This window comes from Strix uralensis, chromosome 5 (assembly GCF_047716275.1).
Source record: "Strix uralensis isolate ZFMK-TIS-50842 chromosome 5, bStrUra1, whole genome shotgun sequence".
In the NCBI taxonomy this organism is placed as follows: domain Eukaryota; kingdom Metazoa; phylum Chordata; class Aves; order Strigiformes; family Strigidae; genus Strix; species Strix uralensis.
In genome coordinates this window covers 21,160,060-21,174,076 of record NC_133976.1, presented here as the reverse complement: position 1 = coordinate 21,174,076, position 14,017 = coordinate 21,160,060, and the positions used below count along the sequence as shown (strand labels likewise).

At 39.4% G+C, this 14,017-nt stretch overlaps 1 protein-coding gene across 1 annotated transcript; it reads right to left on the bottom strand.

Moving 5' to 3' along the window:
- Positions 1 to 685: 685 nt before the first annotated feature.
- On the bottom strand, positions 686 to 13,889 carry CRELD2 (CRELD disulfide isomerase 2). Its single transcript, XM_074870062.1, has 10 exons — positions 13,600 to 13,889; positions 12,325 to 12,407; positions 11,293 to 11,403; positions 8,812 to 8,903; positions 7,603 to 7,779; positions 6,274 to 6,372; positions 4,597 to 4,674; positions 3,721 to 3,816; positions 2,737 to 2,877; positions 686 to 1,251 (listed from the first exon to the last, which is right to left on the bottom strand). Exons 1-10 carry the CDS (start codon positions 13,750 to 13,752, stop codon positions 1,193 to 1,195), a joined length of 1,089 nt encoding a protein of 362 aa, XP_074726163.1. The 5' UTR covers positions 13,753 to 13,889; the 3' UTR covers positions 686 to 1,192.
- Between the last annotated feature and the right edge of the window lie 128 nt (positions 13,890 to 14,017).

Here is a 14,017-nt window from a genome sequence, read left to right as displayed (position 1 = left end):
CTCTTTATGGTCCCTGTATCAACCACTGCACTTTAAATATTGTACCTGGATTGTACTTAACTTATTTACAGCTGTGATGGCCCTGCAGAATATACCAATTTTAGCTCTTATACTTGCCATTAAGCTTAGGGAAAACATGTTGGAATGCTTATTAGGTATCCCTCTGAAATGGCATGAGAGACGAAGTGATTGTAGCATTCTTGCTCTGAAAAAGACAGGAAGCTACTACATGCGGCAGTAGACTGTAATGAAAGTCATGTGTTCACCAGTTCTAGAGAGTACTCATAACTGCGAGCCACTGCATGCAGGTGTTAGCCAAACTTGCTTTTCATCACTGTATAAATTAATTTACATACTTAATGCAAGTATCTGGAGAAAGACTTGTCTACCTACTTTTGGAAAGTTGTTTTGACATAAGTCTTTCATTAGAGGAAAGTGTATGTGTGTGTTGGGGGGGGTTGTGTGTGTTGGGGGGGTTGTTGCTCCCCCCCACTCCGCCATATACATCCCAGCACAAATGAGGGCTGGAATTCAGTGCTGAACTGAAATACAGTGCTTACAAGGTTCTGCATTTTTGTGGGATCTTTTTGGTGGGTTTTTTTCTTTTTTTTTTTCCACTGCCTAAATGAAAAATAGACATGACAACGCAGCAAGGTATTAACATCTTAGAAATTTTTAAGGCACATTCCAACAAAATAAACTTTTATTGAATGCAGTATTAGGCATTCTATTTTGTTTAAGGGAACAGTGCTTCCCCCCAAAGAGATTCCCTTTGACAATTTCTAAAAGCTGTATTTCAGTTACAGAAATATTTCTCATGTCAAGAAACACAAAACTTCAGTCAAAATTTTTCTTGAATTATGAAGTGCAACTAAGTCCTTCCAAATGATGATAGTTTTCAGTAGGCACTAGAATGAGAAACCTGCAAATTGTTTACAATTGCTAGGTACAATGTTATGTTAATTCAAATTTTATACTAACCCATCTACTGTTGTCTTGAAGAATTATATAAAAAGTGGCATTTAAGAATAAAGAAATGCAGCTTAAAGAGCAGCTTATCACCATTTAAAAAAAAAAATTCTTAATGGCAACCTGCATATTTAATACCATTTCCACAGTATGTCAGCTAGCAGAGTCATAGTCCAATAATTTAAAACTTTAGATAGGAATGTCTTTTGGTTCTGAATGCAGATCATAGGTCATCATGTCCAGTAGGTGGAGGCTCAGCTGTTTCATTCTCTATTTCCTCTCCTGTGAAATTAAGTATCATAATTAGAATACAAATGTATTAATTATACCATATAATTTTTGACTTCAGGAATTTTTTAAAGAGAAACCCAAATCAACATATTTATCAAGACCAGAGAACTAATAAAGCCCTATAGAAGAGCTACTTGCACCATCCTCCTAGTCTAAGATTATAATTTTTTTTTTTTTTACTAGATGCAAACAAAACATTTCAAATAAACTGGTAAGATATTGTTAGTGGAAGAAAAAAGCAGCACAGCTACTCTAAGCACACTTCCTCCTTTCCACATGACCTGTCAGAAGAAATTCTGGTATTTGAAAACAAAAGGCAAGTATTACTCAGAACTATTTTCTGTAGTGCAAACTGCTCAGTTCAGCTGTTAAAACAGCCTTTAAATTTTATTTTTTTATTACAATATTTTATTACACTGGTAAAATCATTAATCTAAGAAAAAGCAAGTCAATTTGTCAACTGTTCATTTTGCTTTTATTCTCATAAAATGTCAGGCCACATTTAAAGACATAGTAACTGATATGCATAGGAAAAGTACAGAACTGATTTTAAAGGACTAATAACAGTGTGTACTGAGAATATAACATCTGAACTTAATGGCCTTGAGTAGTGATACTACATAGATCTTTACAAATTATTAGTACAAGATGAAAAAGCAGTCCAGGGGAGGCGGGGGGAACATGGGCACACAAACAACACAAAAACCCCAAACAAGCTAAGAAATAAAGATATGAAATTGAGTGTCTCTCATCTATTGTTCTACAACCTATATTGCAAAATAATCCTGTCTTTCACTTTGAAATTGTAAAAAAAGCCTAGATGGAGTAATGAAACACTAATGAACGTAATCCTGCCCATCATGTGTCATACACCCTAGAGCAAAATAGACTTCAATTTCTTGACTGAAGGTCTAGTTTAAGTCAAGGTAAACAGTTTCTCATGACTGAAAAATGGATGTCTTCTCCATATTCACCTTCGCACCAGCTCTGGCACTTCTGTAATCACTAAATAAACAAATTCAGCTTTCTCATCCAGCAAAAAGAATTCTGCTTAATTTTCCAAGATTTTGGTGAGTTGAAGCAGCTTGCAAGCGATCAGATAAACCCTTAAGTTACTATATTTAACAATAAAGGAAAAAAGTGGGGAGGAGAAAGACCTCTTTTTTATGAGACCAGTAATTTGCTACTTCACTTTATGTAATGAAGCCAGACACTTAAGTGACTCATAAACACAACCTTGAGTTAAGTGAAAAACAAGCAACACAAGAATGGGACATTTAAAAAATCCACTGGCTTTAATCAAGAAAACACGCATGCCGAAATATGGCCTACACCACAAACTACTTGACACAGACCACAGCTGTAGGAAGAAACTATACAGAAGTTTACAAGTGACTAGACCCTTAGACAGAAATACACATCCAAGTTGTTGATATAGCATATTTTAAAAAAATCTGTTATTGGAAAGGCACTTGCCTGTTTTTACAGTTTGAACACATGTTCCATCTTTTTCTTCAAACCCTTCTGAACATACACACTTGTAACTACCTGAAGTATTAACACAGTCCTGATTCTCTTTCACGCAGACTTTTTCAGGAAGGTTACATTCATCTATATCTAGAGATAGGATAGGGAAAGAAAGAGTCCACTTCTGTTATTTTGTTATAATACTTACTGGTGCTCAGCCATATAATCAAAAATCTCTTAAAATAAAAAACACTGAGGAGCAGAATGCTGCTGCAACAGATTTAACTTCTGTTAAAATAATCTGTTACAGTTCTTCATGATTTAGACTGAATTTCAAATTTATTCAGATAGTAGTGGCTTTTTGTTTTGCAGGTCCCTGTGTGGGGAAATTAATGGCACTCATCTTAACCTACTGAAGACTTCCCATAGTAATTTTCTATTGATGCCAAACTACAGCTAAGGTGAAGGGAGCCTGTAAATACTACATCATCATAGTTAACAGCTACTTAAGATCAGGGGTATCTTCTACTCTTCCCCACAGAGAAATTCCTGTTTCATTCTTTTTACTATCATTTCACATGTTATAATTCACTATGAATTAATATAATTTGAATTTGGGCATTAATGGATTAACAGAAGACAACAGAATCCACATTGCATTCCTGCCTTCCTATTACAAAATGCATACAGATGCACACTTCTAATGAAGTGGTAGATAACTGACAAGAGACTCTTGTATTTGTTTCCCAAACCCGCTATAAAATATTTTGTTCCTTTTCTAGAAGTGTTTCAACTTTAAGCCTTGTCATGCATATTATAAATAATATAAAGGAAGTTATAAAGAAAGTCTTTGCTGCTAATACCAGAACGACTGGATTCATTTTGATAGGCTTGAAAACTGAAGCAAACGTGAATGTACTTAACAGCTCCTCAGCATGGCTAACCAGGAGTGAGTTAACTGGTGTTCTACAGTGTACTGCTAAATCCACCAACCTGTACACTTTTCATCTTCCTTCATGTATCCAGATGCGCAGGTCTTACACTTGTCAGAACCTTCCCCTGTGCAATCTATGCAGCTGGCATCACATGCTAAAACCAAAATATTTTAAGCATAAACATTCATATATCTGACGTTTAAAGTCAGTCAACTTACCCAAACAAGAAGTCACAGAATCACAGATGGTTTGGGTTGGAAGGGACCTTAAAGATCATCTAGCTTCAAACCCTCTGCCATGGGCAGGGACACCTTCCACTCGATCAGGTTGCTCAAAGGCCCATCCAGCCTGGCCTTGAACACTGCCAGGGAGGGGGCATCCACAGCTTCTCTGGGCAACATGTTCCAGTGTCTCACTACCCTCACAGTGAAGGATTTCTTACTTATCTAAATCTACTCTCTTTCAGCTGAAAACTGTTACCCTGCGTGCTATCACTACACTTCCTGATAAAGAGTCCCTCCCCATCTTTCCTGTAGCCCCCTTTAAGTACTGGAAGGCTGCTATAAGGTCTCTCCAGAGCCTTCTCTTCCCTAGGCTGAACAACCCCAACTCTCTCAGCCTGTCCTCATAGGGAAGGTGCTCCAGCCCCCTGATCATCTTCATGACCCTCCTCTGGGCCTGCTCGAGCACGTTCCCGTCCTTCTTATGCTGGAGGTCCCAAAACAGGACACAGTACTCCAGGTGGGGTCTCACCAAAGCAGAGTAGAAATAACCAGAAATCTCTTGCTTTCCTCAAACAATAGGTCTAAAGCCTCACCCCCCCCATGCCCAGTCAGAACCAGACCACATTGTACTAAATGCCTGGTACCATGCCCTTTCTAGCATTAGATTAGAATTCTAGACGATAAAGCACAACAGCAGATTAAAAAGAAACCTTTGCATGAGAAAGATCCATCTGTGTTCAAACAGTACTGGTGATCTTTGCAAGGAGAAGCAGCACACTCATCTAAATCTGAAAGATAAAAAGTGACAAGTTACCTAAAATAGTAGTCATGATTAAATAGCCAGACTAATACTTGAGTGCTATGCTTTGAGATCTTGTAAGAACTGGCTCACAGATGCTATAAACTGACTGTATTGAGAGTTTTACAAGGAGCTCAGGATCAGATATGCAATGTTAGCCATAAAAGTAACATGGTAACATATACTGGTTTGTTCATCTTAAACTTACATTAACACATCAAAACTGATCCTCAGATGTTTTGTGATGACAATAACAGACATATCAGAAATTCAAGAACTCAAATTAAATAAAACTTCCAGAATACCTGCCATCCTTATAATTTTCAAGTCAGCGTTTTGCATGCATTTATGTTTTTTAGGCAAACAGCATAACAAATAAGCAGACAGACTACTCTTTCGGAATACTGTTGATTTCTCTACTCCTATATTACCAAGCTACGGAACTTTTTAAAGTATTAAAAATGTTACACAAATGCACACACATACACTGCTTAGTTTTCTATACAAAGCAAATTGGAGAAAGCCAAGTTATGATTAGGACTAGTTAAACGAAAACCAATTCTATCTGGGAAGTTAAAACATGCTAGTCTTGTGATTTCAAGGATAGGGCACAACAGTACTCAACTAAAAATTTCAGACAGAGAAAGGCTATTTCAGTCCCCTTGCTGTTTATCTCATCCTGTTGCTGCAGACATTACTCCTACTCATTTCTCAGTTTATACTTAATCAGTTGCAATCATTATTTGGAAAAAAACAGCTGTATAGAAGACAATGCTGGAGCATCTTAAAAACACTCTTGGAGCATTCAACAGTTGCCTAAGCAGGTATTGCAGGAGCTGTAATTCAAATACTAGTTCTCATTAGCACTTTTAAAAAGAAACAGTGTTCACATAATTTCTAAAATAATGTTTCCAGACATTACATTAAGGGTCTTTAACAAGCCAAATTCAATCAGTCATTGGGACTATTTTTAGTATTTGGCTTTTCCTGCAGTGTTTCACACATATCTCCTCATCAACCAAGAGAAATGCTAAGTTAGAAATAGGTAAGAGATTAATGGAAGCACTGAGCTTGATGTCTCCTGGTATTTCTCTCCAATAATCGCAAAAGTTAGTATGCCTGGCTTTTAGTGAAATGTTTGAACTCTATTAGGATTCAGCATTCATAAACATACGGTAATGTGAAGACACTTGTACAATTACTACAAAATATGCAGATAAGTTGACAGGAATCTTCCAGTAGTTGACAAAATAGTTTCCATCAAGAGCAGGGCACTGTTCAGCATTCAAATAAACACAAAAACCATGGCGTAAAAGGAACACCCCACTTGCTATCTGTATTCAACTACACTAAAAAGATACACAGTGAACAGTTTGATAAAGACAAATGTAATCACCAGGCAATCGGTGAGGAGGAAATACTGCTTTCCTGCAATGTGAAACAAAAAGCAAGAGAGAGACTACGAACTAAAAAATCTAAACTGACAGAACACTTCCATAAAATACAATAAAACTCGATGTGATGTCATCTAATCTCACTAGCCAACGTTGCTACAAAACCTGTTTGAAGTCTACCAAGCCTTACTCACCCACACAAGCTGATTCTTCATTTTTAATCCAGCCTTCTTTACAGTCTTGGCAGTCCTTGTTACTTGAACCAGTACACGTTTTACAGGCAGTGTGGCAGGCTGAGATAAGAAAAAACTACAATCTGAGCTTTGCTGTGAGATTCCAAGACAAGTTTGGGCACACAGATTCTCAAAGAACACCTTATTTAGGATTCACTTAGTAGCTTGACCCTTCCATTCACAAGATTAAATCTTGACTTTATGGAGATATCATTTACAAAAATGCAGCTCTGTCCTACAAAAAAACCCCAAAGCCCCAAAACACCCAGGAAGCCAAACCCAGCAATTACAGATATCTGCACCACTTAAAACAGTGCCACGAAATTCTAGTGACTAGAAGTGGCAGGTCCAATTTCCAAAATATTTGGGAACAGGAGTTCAAGAAGGTAAACTTTGCTCGACCACTCAGGGTTGGGACAACAGTTTAAACACTAGACTCAGCACTCCCACCTAATGAATCTTCAGACTAGTTCATTTGCAACTAGCTACAAGAGCTATGTGTGAAGTGATAATAGTCTGAAGAACTTCACAAGGAAACATACTAGAAATCTAGTTGTATATGCCTATTTTATATATATATTACATGCAATATACAATATATGCATATTATATATTGTAATATAAAACAAATCATGCAGAAGAATTACTACATAGCCAGATAAAAACCCAACATAATCGTGTTGAAAAACAATCTTATTAGACTCCCAGTCATGATTTAGTTCCTGCAGAATCTCAATTCAAGACGTAAAAACAGATGAAAATCTGACCAACTGTAGAAGTTTATTCCTACGACCCGACTTTGTTTCAAAATTAAGTTTAGACATACTTAACTGGAATCTATGTAGTCTACACAGTACAGATCAGCTGTTTCCATGCCCACTTACTCCAGTTAAGCTTATCTGAGAAATGAGGAAAACCTAGCTTTCAAAGTAGTCCACTATGCAGCAATTTCAGCTCAAGATTTTTGTACACTACTTGGCGGGGGGGCAGGCAAGGTCTGTTCTTCCTTCCCACCTCCCTCACGACATAGATGAAGTCTGCTTCTTAATTTAAAGGACAAAAAAAAAAAAAAAATTAAAAAATCAAGGGCAGTCTGGAAGGATGACTTAAGAAAACCTTAGAATTCCAAATTCCACCAAACTGACTGACATGTCATGTATGGTTAAAGCTGAGTAACCAAACTGTAACTAATTTTTTTTTTACATGTCAGTTTAAATTGTTTCTAGTTTTGTTTACAAAAACTGAAGAAGGAAGACAAAGATCTAAGCATGTGTCAAAGAACTTCATTACCTGTACAAACGGAATGCGTCTCATTTCTCAAGGTACTGAAGTAACCATTAGAACAGTCCAAACAAAAATCTCCTGTATACTCCTTGTTACAGCTACATGAGCCATCTCCACCTCGGGTACCGTCACCATCACAGTGGCCATTTCCATGGCAAGGTCTTTCTGATCCACCACGACAAGCTAAAAAGAATTCAAAAAAACCAACTTCTAAATTAGACTTAAAGGAAATAACTTCCTATTCTCAGCCACAACACCTGAATTCCCTCCCTCTTCATAGACAGTGAAATGTAAAAAAAAAAAAAAAAAAAAAAAAGTCACACTAAACCAAGATATATTTTCCAAAATCTTTTTTCCCTTGAGAGCAACCAAAACGCTTGCAATAAGGAATGCTCAGCAATATATTCAAGTATAAGAGGAACTGAAAACAATCTCCAGGAAAGTTCAGTTAAAATTTAATTTTGGGCAAAGACCATGGCTTAGAATTTTATCTATCTTCCTAGCTTCTTAGTTAAGCTGGTATATTTATTTATCCTGGATTGCTGAGAATGCTCATTCTGCAGTTGGAAAAGCCTACTAAGTGATTGTTTAGGTCAATACTGGGAATTGGCACTTAATTCTTAACAATATAAGAGGCCAAAGCTGATCTCTAACAAGGTGCAAGGTTTTAGAGATTTATAAATTATACAAACTTCAGAGGCCAAAATGCCTCCTTTATCACTTTTGCATCAAAGATCTTACTTTTATCCAACTGTCTCCAACCTAGTTTTATTGAATTTCTCCCATTGCCTTTTTAACTAATCCTCAGTTGTGAACTTCTTCATTTAATCCCCAACAGTGTTTTGGCCATTTTACCCATGAAACTGGTCAAGGACTGTTGTCTACATAGCTTCTGAAAGGCCACCCACACAACAGACTTGATGTTACAGAGTCTTTGAAGCACAGGTCAGCTGTGGATGTGAGCATCAGATCAGATGGATTCTGTACACATAAGTACCCCTGATAGCTTTGCACATTACTTCATGACTTTTCTTCAGGTAGGATGGTCACATGGCAGCTATGTAACTAACAGGCAGCAGGCAGGTACATACTACACAGCATCTGCTGTCTCACACAAAATATCATACTTCATGTATTTGTCCATGTTATGAAAGATTGAAGCAAACAGGTACAAAGAACGTATCTGCCATTGCATTGTTTCAAAAGAAAAATTACCAAGGCAATCTGGTCCATAAGTTCCAGCAGGGCAGCAAACTTCTATTGTTTCTATGCAAAACCACTTAAACAAATCAGGATACTTCTTCTTTCTGTATATGAAAGATATTAATTTATCAATAAAAATAACAAAGAGCCAACTCGCACAATGCAGTAGAGAAATCTATTGCACATGACGGATTAGAAACCTATTTTTTCTGTTCTGAAGACGACCTTATTTCAGGAAATAATTTCTAGAAATCAACCTCGAACTTAAGATTAATTTAACTTTTAAACTACAATACTATTAACAGGATTCTACTCAAATTGTATAGATTGTATTTATGAAAAATGTGAAATAAGAGCAACCAATAAAATCAATTCATCTTGATGCACACACCCCCTTTTTTTTAACACCTTATTTTTAGGCGAGGTTTATATATAGTTTAGACTGTCTTACTTATGTCTTCCTCTTACAGATAACTGTTGTGCCTTTATCTCAACTATGCAGAAGATAACCCAGGACCGATATTAACATTTGCTCATATTGCCAACCTGACAATAGGGTGACCGTTAAAATTGCTCCTCTCTTTTAGACTGAATCAAGTATTGTCTTAGAAGGTTTTTTTTTTAATATGAAGAAGTTAGTTATGTGCTACTCTAGCACTAGCATACACCTCCAAGTAACAATGAAATTGTTGGATATTATTTTGCAGGGCAAGCCTGGGGACTACTACAGTTCTGAATGACAGTTCACAGATCTCAGTATCACGCTGATGCTGAAGTCTCAAAAACTTTAGTAAAGGAAAGGCCTAGATATTCTGTAGCCTGAAAGAAGTCCAGCAACTCCAGAGACACGTACAGCTACTCTTTCTAAACTATTACATCTGACCATATTGACTCCATGGCTCAGGCCCTGAAAAGTAAGTTTACTGAGTACCACATGTAATGTAGCAACTTGTGAAAAAAGTTCTAAGCTATTCATGGACAAAGAAACTATCTTTAGAAACTACCACAGAAACTGAATGAGATTTGGATATTACAGGTTAAAGGACAGAAGGCAAAGTTAATCAACTGCACTCAAAAGGTCTATTAAGTACAGAAACTTTCCAAAAACTAATGTATTCTATGAATAGTTTTGTTTAAGAAGTCTACTTTGTCAAATTCTTTAGTTTAAGACCCGTTTCTTTCAGTTCTGCAAATTTAAGACAAATTTAAGACAAATTTAAGACTCTGGGTTGCACAGCTCACCTTTCTGGAAGGCATGTCCTGTGAGGAGCAGCTAAGGACTTTGGGCTTGTCTAGTTTGGAGAAAAGGAGGCTGAGAGGCCACCTCATTGCTCTTTAGCTCCCTGAAGAGAGGAAGTGGAGAGGGAGGTGCTGATCTCTTCTCCCTGGTATCCAGTGATACGATGCATGGGAACGGTTGAAAGCCGTGCCAGGGGAGGTTTAGACTGGACATTAGGAAGCATTTCTTCACTGAGAGGGTGGTCAAACACTGGAACAGCCTTCCTAGAGAGGTGGGTCAATGCCCCAAGCCTGTCAGTGTTGAAGGGGTATTTGGATAATGCCCTTAAGAACATGCTTTAAGTTTTCATCAGCCCTGAAGTGATCAGGCAGTTGGACTACATGATCATTGTAGGTCCCTTCCAACTGAAATATTCTATGCTACGTTATTCTATTCCCTTCAGTTGGCATGTTAATGTATACTTTATCCTTTTACCTAACTATACAGGACTGTGCAATAAAGCAGTCATTAAGAGCAAAGTGGGTTATCAAAAATCCTTATCCAGCTATGCAATGTTATAATGGCAGTTCATCCTATTGAATTCTAGCTGATTGGGAGTGCTGACAGTCTAAAGTAGTAAAAAAATACTCAGAAGAAACATGATTTGGCATTAAAAAAAATCTTAAGAAATTTAAATGTTACCTTGCACTAATTATAATTTATAATGGTATACAAAATGCTAGTTATAACAGAAATCACAGACTAGCTTACAAGAAAGATAGAAAAGTCAGCTGCCACACTACCATCCTCAAGAGATCTGACTTCTAGATTTATTAGTATCAACTATTTTTTTGATTGCCAGGAGAACAAAATAATGTTTCGGGGGGGGAAATCAAACAAAAAACCCACAAGAACCAGAGAGTCCCTTGCAGTTTTACGACAAACGGAAAACAAAAAGGGTAGTAAACCTCAACGTTTTCCAATGTTAGTTTGCCTCAACACCCCACTGGTAAATGAGTAGACAGTATATGAAAAGCCAGACTGGATGTTTTGGTGCAACGGTTCTGGAGCTGAAAATAAAAAGAACATGGTACAGTGGCACATACTATTAAAAGTCAGCCTGAACCCAGCTGTACCCAATGGCAACTCTTGAAGGATATTGAAAAATTACCCATACTGCTACTGTTCAGGCACAAGATTTAATATTAATACTTCATTTTTATATAACTTATCCACACAGAGATGTCCACAAAAAAAATAAAATTGATGCTTACAGTTTGAACCACCATTTCTCTATATGTTCTTCATGCTCTTCCACCATGTTGTTACATTCAAAGTTACTACTGTCGCACAGATTCTCTATGATCTCTACAAGACGAATTTCACTACAAGCAGAGAAGGAAAATCGTAATTTTAATTTAAACATTTGACACGACTCAAGACATGACAGAGAAGCTAGACTTCAGCCTAAAACACTTTATCAGTTTATGGTGTGTTCTGAATTAGTTCCAAAACAAAGCAAATATCAGAATAAAGAACTAATGAACATTATTTCAACCAAAAAAAATAGGACGATCACAAGAACCACTTTGGCGCGCTTGCATTCATTATGTCTGCAGATTGTAGGTTTGATAAATACTTAGCTTCCCAGCAAATTTTGAGTGCAGTATTTTTCTCCTAAGTTCAACAATAAATTTCATGTATTATTAATATTCGATAGAAGCCCATGAAGCTCACAGTAACTGAAGTTCAGAAAACCCACACTTGCATCCCAATGCTCTGAGATTAAAAAGTGAATTTGAAATTTGGAAGAAAGATACCAGATCCCTTTGCTCAGAAATCAAACATACATACAAAAGTATACAGTAATCTGCACCTCTTGTAGTCTTCTGTTTGGCACTGAAATAGTGACAACTCTAGGGAGTAGACACTACTTTAATTCTAAAACAAGTATTGCAGTACTCCACACCTTTTATGACTACCAATTAACTACTGACCATTATTTAAGATCATTGTTTTAGGATTTTGGGGTGAATAGAAAAAACTACTATGACCGACAATGGTATTAACTTTTGTCAGTTTCAGAAACAAGACAAATAAAGGCATTAATAAAGGGTTTCAGTCTTTACTGTAATCTTTACTTTACAGCATAATGTTATATTTTAATCAGTAAGAATTTAAGGCTTGGACATGTGAAACTTCAGCTGCAATGTTCAGTATTTAAGATCCAGACAAACACCAGTATGGTGAAATCATGCACAGTGGATGTGAAACATAGCCGAATGAGAAGTAATGAGACAGCTTACCTGGACTCATACTTTGACAGCGTCTTCTCTTCCCAAGCAGTGTTTCCACCACCAAAGTTCTTTTTAGCTGTATCTGCTAATCCCTACAAATGAAGAGTACCAAAAGAATTTAAGTTACATAGGGTTTGTTTCCAACAAAAATTAAGGGCAATAGTAAATGCTTATATGGAAATTGTGAAAAGCATCAGTAATGCATCAGTAAAGCTCTGAAGCTGCTGATCAAATTCCTAAGTCAAAGAAACAGCTAGCGATAACATGAGAAGTGAGAAAGTGTAGGTTGTAGCATGACTCAATTTTCGTAACGTGTAAACAAGGCCTTGCTACAGCCTTCATTTACATCAAAAAAGATACATATATGAAACTTTATACTCTTCTCCTTTAAGTTCTCAGGAACTTTATTAATCAGTTGAACAGGACCTCTACTTCAATCAGCTTTGATAGTACTTGAACCAAGCTTCACCATGTAATTTAAACACACAACGGGATAATTCATTGTCATCAGCACAACTTCCCCGAGTTACAGCCAATGCCTATCAAAGCACACCTTGCAAAAAAAATCTCCGCAGTTAAAGTGATCTAGCAAGCCTACAACAGAGAACATGCATACAAAGAATATAAAGTACCTGTCACAAGCTGAAGCAGCCCATTGCTGTCTACGTTGAATTTACTGTGCCACAATGTAAGGCAAGTGGCAACAGACACAGAATTCTAGGGGATGATGTTTTCCATCAGCACTCCTCATGGAGCCGGGCATCCTACAGCCAGCACAGCCAATCTTTTTGCACTGAAGCACCAAAACATCTTTGACAGCAAAGCTCGAGGAGCTTTATAGCCTATCGACTTAAGGACTGCAACTGTTACCGAAGCCGGGAGCAACCTGCTGCCGTATACCGGCTTCACTAGACGCTGTCAGTACCGGAGCACCAGGCGGAAGCGCTCCCACAGTTTGGCCGAGGGGCTTTAGGAGCTGCGGGGCGGAAAGCCGGGCTGCCCGGGGGGCCGCAGCCCCGCACCGCGCCGGGCAGTGCCGCCGGCTTTCTAGCGGGCCCGGCGCCCCTCCGCGCCCGCCGTCCCTGACCGGCCCGGAGATCGGGGGCTGCCCCTCAGAACGGCGGGCGCGGAGCGGCCTGCGCCGCTGCCACCGCGCCTCAGGCCGCCCAGCGGGACCCCGCGGCCGGCTCCTCGCCGGGAAGCCCCCGCCTGCCACCCCCTGCCCCACAGCGAGGCCGCCCGCCGCCGCCGGCCTCCCCGCTGCCCCCCGGCCCCACCGCCCACCTGGTTGAACCTGTCCACGATGCCCCGGCAGGTGGAGCACGCCAGGCGCCGCCGTTCGCCAGCGCCCAGGGCGGGTGGCAGCAGCAACAGGGCAGCGCAGAGCGCCACGGCCAGCGGCGCCCGGCCCGGGCGAGACGCGGGGCCGGGGCACATGGCGAGGGCGCGGGGAGCCCCGGGGAGACGGAGCGGGGCCGCCCCAGCCGCGGCACCGAGCCCGCCTCAGCGACAGCGGCGCCGGCCGCGCGCAGCGCGCTCGCCCCGCCCCGCCCGCCATAGCAACCGGCCGGCGAGCGCCATTCAGATTTCCGCGTCAGCCCCACGCACGCTCCAGCCGCACGCACTCGTTGGTGGAGACAGGGGAACGGAGGGACGTGGCCCAATCAGCACCCGCCACGCTCCGGGCCAATCGGAGCCCCCC